The 12,519-nt window shown below is 29.7% G+C and overlaps 1 protein-coding gene across 1 annotated transcript; it reads left to right on the plus strand.

The window, feature by feature from the left end:
* The first annotated feature begins 4,566 nt into the window (after positions 1-4,566).
* Positions 4,567-6,447, plus strand: LOC139498241 (uncharacterized). Its single transcript, XM_071286613.1, has 3 exons — positions 4,567-4,848; positions 5,386-5,770; positions 6,151-6,447. The coding sequence occupies exons 1-2, from the start codon at positions 4,624-4,626 to the stop codon at positions 5,578-5,580; spliced, it is 420 nt and encodes a 139-aa protein (XP_071142714.1). The 5' UTR covers positions 4,567-4,623; the 3' UTR covers positions 5,581-5,770; positions 6,151-6,447.
* Positions 6,448-12,519: the final 6,072 nt, after the last annotated feature.

Here is a 12,519-nt window from a genome sequence, read left to right on the forward strand (position 1 = left end):
CGTCCCTCTTCCATGCCGTGCAGGAAAACAAATTGTTGCACAGCAAAAATATTAACAGATTTTTCTGACTTTTGAATTTTATACTGTAATGTATTGATTCCCAGCAATTCACTGTGGTTCATTTTATTCAAAATCTCACCATGAAGCATGATGATCCCCTAAGTGGGCTGTCACTTTTGAAGTTTACCAAATATTTTCCAAAGATTTGTTGGCACATAAAAGTAACTACTTTCTTTTAAGTAAAACAGTGCAGAAGTATTGTAAAAACTATTTATCGCTTAAATGTTGCATTTCAAGAGACCTGACGGTTTTAGGTAAAGGTGAATTTAAGTATTCAACAAAATTTATGTTCGTACCATAGACTTAAGAAATTTGAAAAAACTGATCAAATACACTATCCACTAAAATACAAAATTGGAGTGTTCCTTTGGTATCTGTCGCCTTTTTCTGTTAGCTAGTTCTACGAAAATTGGTATGAATAGAAACAATAAAGCTACAATATTTCAGCATAAAATTGACAATTTAAATATTAGCCAAAACTTAAACCAAGATCTATTTAGACCAATACGTACGCGGTCAAAAGGTGGACCCCTTGTTTTTGTCCTATATTATTTCTGTAAACATTATGCAAATGGTAACATCAACGAAACCTTACATTATGTTTACATTTATTGGCATACTAGGAGGTCATACTAAATTTTAATGATCAAATTGGTCAATTTTTAAAGTAAAAGTATCAATTAGTGCGACAGATTGAAACTTTTAATAGGATGACACTTAAATTTGATCATAACACTTGAATCATCCATCAGATAAACATAATTTTTCAATAATATTTGTATATTGGATAATGGTCAAGGTGACCTAGTAATATCAATATGTACAATCATTCATTACTGTTGATGTAGATCATAGCTAAATTTGACATAACACGCTATTTATTAGAGTTGTCAAAATAAATTTGAGCCTCAACATCTTATGCAAGTTATGGAAAAAAAACCACTCTACAAAGATAATTGGTGGGTCTTTTCACAAAATATCTTACGAGTTGATCTAAGTAATATCTTTTGTAATGTTAAAAATCAACATCCCCTGAGTTCAACCCAGAATTTTGTGTGAATCATTTGGAACACTCTGAAATTTTCTGTGTACTGATTTGTATACCGTTTGCTATGTGTTTTTTTCTCTCGTTTGGACGTGATTGTTTTGTCGCACTGATATCTTCACGCATTTTTTTTGTATACACAATATATCAACAATAGAAACCTCCCTTATGCAGTGCAAATAAAAATTATTTATATGTTTTATTAGCTTCACATCTACAGAAACTACTAAAGTATTTAACAAATGTTTTTTGAGCATTTACCACCCGTATTTCTAGACATGATACACAAGGCATATAGCCAAAGTATATTCAATTTAGATATATTTAATTATTAATTGGCCAAACAATCAATTTATGATTATGATCATCTTAAATTAAATTGAAACATTGTCTCTCAAACAGATTAAGAATTGCTGACATGTTTTCAAAACTAGAACGAGTTCAATTACAGATTTGTGTCTTTATTGTATTCAAGCTTATAAAATTATGTCATCGACAAGAAATTAAATATTTATTGATAACAAATTTATGTTATTGTAATTTACTACGACAGATTATAGTTATTAATGGTTTTAATATTTATTTGACACAACTTCAAGACTATTATCAACACGTAGGAGCTCAGCAAATGCTCAGACTTCTGTCTATAAAATATACTGATTTTTTTTCTACATTTCGCAATGGATTATGTCGAAGTAAAATTTGCATTTGTATTTAATCTTTTTATGTCTTCTTTGTTTGTCAATTTAAAAGTAAAAGCTCTTAATGGGTTCGTACAACTTCAAAACACAAAACGCGATGATATTAAATTTTAGTTTACAATAGTTGAATGACTGTTAGAAAAACATAATTTTCAATAATATTTGTGTATTGGACTATGGTCAGAGGTGTCCTAATTGATATAAATTACAATTTACAAAATAAATAATGTAGGTGTAGGTTAGAGCTAACCTTGACATATGCTTGTTATGTATATTAAGGTCATTGAGTTCCATATTATAAGTCGGTATACCTCACAGGTTTAACATTAAAAGATTTCAGAGAAAGTATTCTGCTTTATTTTATTGAGAGACACTTTTTCACTTTTTTTCTCTCTTAAGCTTTCAGTAGGTCGAACATCAGCTTGATCTTAAATGCTAGTGCTATATATCTGTTAACAAATTGAAATCGAATAAACTGTCATATCTTTTACACAAAGAGATGCAAAAACTATTGTCTCAACTGATGGATACTTCTACCATATTTTTTTGTTCTTTTATTTCCTGAACCATTATTATCGGCAGTATAAACTCATCAAATATACTAGGCTTATAATTTGTTACGTTAAAAAGTAAAATCACAAAAATACTGAACTCCGAGGAAAATTCAAACAGAGAAGTACCTAATCAAATGGTAAATTCAAAAGCTCAAACACATCAAACGAATGGACACGCGCGTTTCGTCCACAGAAAAACATTATTGTGATAGCTTTAAGGTTGTCATTTGAAATTAATCCCAAAATTAACTTAATTGTTGACATTTATATAAGATATGATTATTTTATTGTGTAATAACATATGAAAAAGAAAAAAAAAATCCGCGACAATCAGGCTTTGAACACAAACAGTTAAGACAAATAATATTCCCTTATAATGAGGTGTCAAATTCTAAATCTAGATAGTTTCCTTCATTTCAAAATATGAAATAAGCCGAAAACTTTATTCGAAAACATATGATATCAAACAATGATTTCAATGTATAAAAGTAAAATACACAAAATTGTTTAGAGCACAAATCCAACACGACTTGAATTTTAAATGGTCATAGATACTATTGAGTTTCTCCGACAGAGGGACATCCTTAGCTATTAAACGATTGTGCAATTTAAAATCTGTAAATGTTTGCCCCAAATATATATCATTATTAGAATCACGGGCTACATTTACCATCTGACACTGACCATATCCAAACTAATAATAATAAGCATGGTACGTATTTCAATGCACATAGCTAACTTTTTTTTGATAAAAGTCACCTGCTCAATCTAGATTGTAGTTACCACTGAGTGAATAATGGAATAAATGAAACAGTTTAATAAAAATGACTTAAATTTAGAATTGCTTCGAATAGGGTTTTAAATATAATTAACGAAAATAAATAAAGGTGAAAACGTTTTAAAAGGCATATAATACTTTGTAACAACAAACATATTTATTATGAAGGCAAACACAGTTTCACAATATTATGAAAATATAATTGTATTGTGTGATATTGCTTATATATCAACAAACAGGACTTCAGAATTATTGAAAATATTTGTAGCTTACTTATACTAAAATAAGTGTTCTTTTGTAGCTCTGAACTATTTGCTTTGCCAGTATCCTTATAACAGTAAATCCTCTTTTATTATCTGTATGAATAAGCAGGACAAGGATTTATAATATTTGGTAAAATATGTATAAAAATTCTATTTATTTGTACATTTCTACGTTTATCTTGATTCGCAAATGTACACTTTACCAAACTAAAAATCCGTCGAAAAGTGCCAAACTCATATCGATACACAGCAAACAAAATCACAAAGACAAAAAATACAGATATGAGAGTACTCACAGTTACTAAAAGCTAGTTCAAAGCCTATAACAACTAATGAAAAATAATTTATCTTAGACTACCATATCAATCAGAAAAAAATCCAATTTTCAATGAATGCAATGTAAAGTCGTCATTAATAGTCAGACACTTGTCCAAAAAAATAATTGGGAAAGACAACTATATTGTAACTAGTCAATTTACAGAACTGAAAAAAATACTAAAACGAAGAGGTATATAATGTAAGAAGGTTCTGTACAACAGTTTATAACCTTAAAAATAAGCAAACACAAAAATCACATTTGATCAATATCTTTTTTCTTTTAAAGTTTATGCTCAAATATTTAAAAAAAATTAATTTTATGCTCGAGTCATGTAACGTTTTATCCATTTATGACAATAACCACACATTTCAAGGAACAAATACATCCGTTGTGTTATTCTGATTGGCAAAAAGTCTCAAATGAATGATATCTGGGGTTCGCGTTGCTTATTATTATTAAGTTTTCTATATTGTGTCATGTGTACCATTGTTTGTTTGTCTTTTTCATTTTTAGCCATGGCGTTGTCAGTTTATTTTCGATTTATGAGTTTGACTGTCCCTCTGGTATCTTTCGTCCCTCTTTTTTAGCAGATGGTGACACTATTAAAAGTATTTTTTCCTAATTTTATTTGCCATCATGTGATAAATTTAGATTTACAGCTATTGGATACAAGCCAAGGAAGTAAAAACAAGTTGTCGTAGTCAAAAAGCATTTGTCCTACATAGAGTGGAATACCGTAAGTTTGCTTACTCCACCATGAACATAATATTTACCTGTAAGTTTTAACCAATCAGAACAATCGAGTGTAGGCTTTTAACTATAAAAATACTTTGTAAAGTAATGCTCAAATCATTTAATTTTGCTTTTAAACTATAAAGATCTACAACACGTATACTTATAAACATGGTTTTGGAATTAAGCATGTCGAATCAGAATATTCCTGATATTACTGTGGACAAATATGAAGAAAATGTGGATCTACAAAATAATTGTAGATCATTTTACTTGAATCGTAAGAAGGCGTCAGAAGATTTCAAGCAATCACTTAATGAACATAGTGAAAAGAATGTCGGTACAGGGAAAAGAACCTCACTTTCTACGGCTATGGATAAGCTACGAGAAGAAATGGTGAGTCAATACAAATAGTTTACTTATACTTATATTTTATCTTGTATTTGTTATGGTCAATCTACTTTTTCATTCTTTATATTTTTAATAAAGTCTACCAGCTGTTATAGATTTCCCATTTAAAACAAAGCTAATAACAGAAAAAATGAAGTTTACAGATTTAAAAATGACAATTGCTTTCTATTGCCAACCTTTTCGAACTCGTATTTTGCATACTTTGTAACGTACAAGCATCTATACGTAATGTAATTAAAATAGGATTATGAAAGAATATATAAATAATTGCATTGAAAAATAAATGAAAGAACATTGAAAAATTTGGTTGAAATGTCTTCTTTTCCTGGTCGTTATAACACACAAGTGTTTTCGTTATCAATATGTCTCAAATTTAAACCTTAGTCATGTATGGATCTATTTAAAGCACTGTAAATGTAAATATATATATATATATAATTTCTTAAGATAATGAGTCATCGGGTAAACTGAATCTTGCTATATCATTCCCTTTAAATAAAAACTATGAAATGTTATTTCCAGGCTTCGCTTGTGGACCAAGACTTATCATTGATGAAACAACTAATGACATTGAATGAAACAATAGAAGAAATAAAAACCAAGAGACTGTATGGCGTGAGCAAAGACTCTGTAGCGGAAAGTATAGATGGTGTTAACAGGAGAGAAACAAATATGCCCCAAAGTATGTCTACTCTATCATTAAACAGTGACCACTGAAGTTAAAGTAGTAATGTGGAAATGCAAACTACGCAGGAATTCTAACAGAGAATTCCCAAAACAGTGGTCCAATATTCTGCTACTGATTCTGGATATGGATAACTAGCAGAATCTCTATTCTAGTCTTAGGTGATATAGATTGATCTCAGAACATTGAACATCACTAAATCTTACAACATCATTGTCCATTGTAAGTATATAGATTTATGGATTATATATCTAAGTGTTTTGTATATGATTAACGTTTAAAAAGGATCAAGATCTGATATACATGTATATAAAAAAAACCTGGTTAAGTTAAAAGAAAATTAATAACATCTTATAATTACAATACAAATGATTATGAAAACCGTCACTTAAAACTGAGATAACACTTTTATTGCATGAGAATCAATTATAACAGTGAAATATAATTACACATTTACAATGTACGGAAACAAAACATTTTTTTAAATTAAGACTTTTTCAAATACTCAAGGGTAAACACATTTGTACATAAAGATTCATAGATCACCACCATATGTTTCAATTTTGTCCAGTATCAATAATATTTTATTCTTTACATTTCAGATGTCAATTATACATGTGCACTGTGGTTCAGCATACGAGCATCCCTAGTAGTGAAAATCGCAAGCAGACTATTTCTCATCTGAACTTACAGAAATATAATACTCATGCCTAACTAAGTGATAGTCGAAAGCAGTCGATTTCTCATCCGAACTTGTAGAAATATAATACTCATGACTCGTTGTTCTTTCATTTGATTATCTTGTTATTGTTTATATTGTCTTTATATATATTTTTTGATAAAAAATATGTTGTTACGAATTGATTATATGTGAGCAAATAAACTCATCATAAATACTAGTATTACTATTTTGTACGCCAGATTGCAAAGGAATCAACCGGAGAGTGAAATATTGTTTAACCTGTGAACGGGAAAAGAATTAAATGGTCCTGCTATTTTTATTAGTTGTAAGCGGAAGGAGTTTCGTAAAACCTTTTACAGTTTGGTTATCCCTTTTAATATATTTCGCATTTGTACACAAGGAAGACGTTTTTAAACATATTTAAAGTTATTATAAAAATAAACGCTTGATTTATGAGGTAAAATTATTCTTGAATATTGTTTACAATTTTAACTTATAGGGAAGTTAAAGTTGTTTAGTTTAATGGTGATCCGCTAAACTCCTTATAACACTTTTAAGAAGTTTTTTTTTTCAAATCAAAGTTAAAGATAATTTATTCAAAAGTGTGTTCTACGTGTATGGGTGTTGGAACGTTTTGTTTAAACATTGGAAAATGTCTGATAAAAGACTTTACCGAATACATTGGAAAGACAAGCTTCAATAGGATAATACAGAAATCTTACAAATCAACATCAACAAAAGAAGTAAACAGACTATTCCCCGCAGTAACATACCCTGTGTCCCATTGTATAGCGTAGAGACTTAATAAATTGGGTCGTTCCTCAACCACCCAAGAAGTGCTGCAAGGAATGGAATATTGACCGAAAATGACACTACACAATTTTTACGATCACCACCACGAATATTTTGACGGATAGTTGTCTTCATTTAAAAACTCGAATCCACACCATTTTTTTTGTTGGATTTTTCTTGCTTTTCATTTGTTTTCATGGGCATGTTTATGTCTTTCTCTTTTGTCTTTTTATTTATGATTTTTCGTTTTTTTCCCATTATAGTTGATATGTTTCCTTCGGTTTTAGTTTGTAACCCGGATTTGTTTTCTCTCAATCGATTTAAGACTTTTGAACAGCGGTATACTACTGTTACTGTTACTGATATTTTATTTGATTGTCCTCTCTTGGTATATTTTTCCTTTGTGCCAAACGTTGTTCTAGACAAGAAACGAAGTTACTGTTATGCTTTAATTGCAGTCTTTAAAATGACAGATCAGGGCCTTTCGAACATCTTTGATCAGTTAACCCATTGACCTTAAAATAAACAATAATAATACAACAAGCGAATTTTAGTAGACATGCAACCTGAGGTAATATAATCGATTGAGAACGAAGCTGAAAGACCAAAATTTTCATAGCTAACATTCATGACATTTTGACGCCACAACATCGACCATAATGTTCAATCGATATGACCACCTTTTTAAAGTTGTTATTGTCCTATCTTTGGTTTATGGGAAAATATAATTTAATGTTTTTCTTATTTCTATTTAATTAATGTTTATTGTCTTTCTTCAATTTTAAAGAAAAACTTGATATTCCAAGCCTAAGAGTGTTCTTGGTAAAGTTAAATCAAGAATAATACTTCGAACGGAACGAAATGATAAAGTGTGATTTATTCCTTCAAACTTTTCTTGATAAATGTTATTCATACATATAGTGTTTTTTCTTTTACAAATTGTGACTTGGATGGAGAGTTGTCTCATAGGCACTCATACCACATCTTCTCATATCTTTATAATTTGATATTGCAATAATTCTTCAAAACAGTTTATTATGTTAAGCTAATGAAAAATGATGCTGTATATGTTTTGGAAATTATAATTTACGTATGCTTAAGCGGAACGAATATTAAAGGTGTCACAAAACTTGATATTATTAAACATGGCATATAACATGTTCAATTGACATATATCAGGAAAGAAATAATAATTTATTAGTTTGTATGATAAAATGAGTCATCAATTATATTAAATCCTACTCATTAGCTTATATGATGTATGTTATATGTTACTGTATACAATTGTTTCCAGGACTGAAAAATATTACATAACCATGAACGTCTTGCATGCGAACAAACATCAGCATAAACTAAATTGATGCAAATAGTAAGCAAAACATTGAAAAGCACTAGATATAGAACGATGTAAAATACCGACTATAATTCCAAATATCACTTTTTTTATGAGGAAACTTGCATGAATGCAAAATATTGCATGTAATAACTTTATCGACAGAATAGTTGTCGACCCTTTCAGTCAAATTTTAAAAGAATTTATTATCAGATGTGCTCGGAACGTTGTGTACGTTCCACTTTTATTGGAGAATTGATTTTAAGCATCAATTCAAAATATAAAATGGCAACAAGTGTTAATTCTTGTTCTATAAAAACTCTTTTAATTACAATCGAAGGAAAATTTAACCAAGTTAGTTCCACTAACAAGGAAGACAAAACAGACAAGACAAGAAAGCCATACTCATTAAGGACATGCCATTTCAATTACAGAGATATCCTTCATATTGCAAAGGAGGTTATATGTAAGTCAAGTTGTTCTCATGATCTTGTATCTATGACGAGGGAAATGCGCGAAAGTAAGAGTCACACCAAAGTAATAGAATGAAAGACCTCGTGATGTTGATACTCTTTTTGTTTTCATTGAAGATTTAGAGGAAGGCGTACCAGTGGTTATCCATTCGCTTGATGTGTTTGAGCGTTTTATTTTGCCATTTGATTGGGTACTTTCCGTTTTGAATTTTGCTAAGAGTTCGGTATTTTTGTGATTTTACTTAGTGAAGTTACCTTTTCTTACTAGTAAAAAATGCAATTGTCACTATAATTGACATATTTTTGTAAAACTCCGTGTGTAGTACGACTTTCTTTATAAAACACATTTCCCTGTCACATAAAAATGCTTAGCCAGTTATTGTTTGGTATTCATACTAACATCAGTACAATAGATGACTGTCACTAGCTAATATTAATTCTTTTTCAGCTGCCCAGAACGTAAAATAATGGAGGTTTGTTTTGCTTTAATGTTCCTCTTGTTCGTGTCAGTGTGTTCCCTAGATTTAAGAAATATGTTTGGCAATTCTAATGTCAAAGTTGCTTCGGTACGTTTTGAATGGACTTAATCTTGTGGGAGAATATTTACTCAAGTACAAACTAAGTTGTTTTACGTTCATTGATACGTTCATTATACCAACAACAACAACACATATCATTGTTTGTATGGCTCCACTGAAATTTTAAAAGAGTTGACACCCTTTTTAATTAAATTCATTTCATTAAACTTTGTAAACAAAATTAAGGTTAAAGAAAACATTCCAAACAATATACTACTGTTTATTTATATTGAAGCTAAAAAATGGAGTGCATGTGTTTTGTTCATTAAGTTATTTTTCTCATGTATCACGCTTACAACTAATTTCTGGATATTACTTTTTTTTTCAAAGTTTCAATTTGGAATCAGTTTTCTTCCTAATAAATTATCTTATATCAGGAAATAAACGTACATATTTATCAAAATTTTCGTATAACCACAATGTGTTTCACGCACGTTTAAGTTTTCCCCACAAGTTAAAAAACAAGAGTGCAGTTGAAGAATATTTGGAAATGATAAAATAAAAACAAATAATATATAAACAGGAACGGACGCCAAATCGAATACAGTTAATGTCGCAGTGTATGAAGACTGTCTTTATCTGGACATGTATCAATGATTTAGCTTAGACTAATATTTTTGTAAAAAGTATGCAGGCCGTATTACCACAAATGCCACAGATTGAAATAGATCTGGCCGCAAAACTAATTCCATAAAAGACAAAAAAACAAATAAAACAAGATTAATCATCAAATTCAACCTTCATTGGCTTCTAGACCTATGGACTTACAAACCATATGAATACTTTTAGAAGGATTGCATGTGAAAGTAAAGACAATCAATGAAATGTTAAGAAATATCGACAAAATTTAAGTAAGAATAGTTTTTCGAGCCAAATGTGAACAATGTGTACAAAATTAAAAATACTCAGTACAAACTGTACAATAACATAATCTATAGCAATGGTCCTCTTTTTTAAATTTTCAAAACGTATATGCTTATGTTCGTGTAAGTTTGTTATGAAACACTTTTTGTATTCAAAGTAATCATTTACGAAAATGCATTACTATAATCGTGTAAATAAATTGTCATTGTGAATAATTGTAACAACATTGTCGGGCCAAATAAAAAGCATTAATAAAAATTAGCTGATTTAGCAAACACAGAAGTTTTCGTGGTTATATTATATACATATTAAACCATGTGTTTGAATGACTTGATTCATTATTGTTAACATGCACGAGTCATTCAATCATTTTCCATTTCTTGCTTGAGTCTGTTAATTGATCTTAACTGTAGCTGCGAGAAATCATCATTCAGTCCATCCAAAGTATTTGCCGCCTAGGATACTTACATTATTTTACTGTCAAGTTATCTCGATATGCCCTATTGGTTTCTTAATGTCTGTACTGTTTCTATGAAATAAATGAAGATTTTCGGGAAAGTTATGACAATATTTGTAAAATATATTCTGCCGTTTCAGTCGGATATTCCCCCAAATCTATGTTCTTTGATGCACAGATGTAGCGATGTCGTCATATAGAAAATAAAGTCGCCGAAATCGGTGATGGTGTGGGGTCGTCCAGAACTGAGTTTATTACTTTTCAAGTAAAACAGTATTTTGGTACTGGCAATTTCGACACTAAATAAAATAAAAGAGGGATACAAAAAAAAAGGAATAGAATTTAGGTTTTTCATGTATATCAATCCTTTGTTCTGCTTCCAACGCCTGGTTTTGCTTATGCTAAGTGATTTTCTATAGTTTTACTTCTTCAACGATTAATTTACTTTGGTCGACTGATGAGATTATGGTCATCAAGGGAATATCAAATTGAAATACGGATCATGCACATTATTGACTAAGTACTTTAAAAATGAGTCAAGAACAGCAATTAAAAGACAGAAGAAGACATCAGGAAATCGTGTCCGGTATATGAGTTCATAAAGAAGTAAAATTGTCATGTTCAGTTGCCTGATAACCTAAATAAATTATTTGTTAATTTTTTTAGATACTTTGGCTATTCAACTTTTAACTTTCAACTCTCTTACTGGAGGTAATATCAGAAATGATATTCGTACAACATACAAAAAGATTATGCTTTACTTTGATGTGCAATACATTATATAACGTTTGCCTACTGAAATACTAGTATTATATTTAACATATACTCTTCCAAAGATCTTTTATTGTATAATCGTAGTATAGAGCTTTTTGTAATCCTCTCTATTATAATAGTGATGTACCGAAGTTCTTCTGCATTATTTTCCAAAAAGCATCAATCATCAATTTGAATGGAAAGTATTTTGTTAGTATTTGTAAGTTTAAGAAATCACAAATAACATGTTGTTTATGTCACAGGTTTTATTTTCAATTATTTAAATGTGACAATTTCTTATTTATAAAGTTGTTTATTAATAATATGGATGGGTAGTTTTATTATCTATCAACATCCCCACGAAGCTTAATGATATGCAAAAAGGACGGGTAGCTTGACGCAGCGAATCTTGAACGGTATCTGAATTTTAATGAGAAAATAATGACTAAGGTAAACTAGAAAGTACATGTACTGGGTGGGTTCTTTAATTTTCGGAATTAAAACTTGAAATACAAAGTAAATCGAAAAGCTTAACAAGAATTGTTTACTGGTGTTGCTTAATATAAAGACTTACATGTATGTAGAATATGTTGTAAAATTCATAATGCCTCACTTCTCGTATATCTTCTCAAGTTACACACATATATTTTGTAAAACAACCTCGGGAAACTTTACCTTAAAACGTAAACAAATATTAAAGAAGGATGTCTATACTTTTGCTGTTTATTGAATATAATTATTCTCATGATTTTCAGACACTCAACCTTCTTTTTTGTTTAAATCTACATTTTCATTGCTTCTAGTAATCTGATTTATGTTATATTTTTGTATCTTTGATTTTCTGTTATTTGATAGTTGGTATAATTTTTTCACCTTAAGGTTTCTAATGATTAACATCCTTCTTTAATGATTTTGATTCATTCGTTCCAGTTTCTTACTCTCGCTTTTCTTGCAAAATATATAGAACAAATTGGAAAACTAGTTCAGTTTTGCTATTAAATTAGTGTGTGTTTACATTTTGTTCAATAAATCTTGGGTA

This window comes from Mytilus edulis, chromosome 1 (assembly GCF_963676685.1).
Source record: "Mytilus edulis chromosome 1, xbMytEdul2.2, whole genome shotgun sequence".
Taxonomy (NCBI): Eukaryota; Metazoa; Mollusca; class Bivalvia; order Mytilida; family Mytilidae; genus Mytilus; species Mytilus edulis.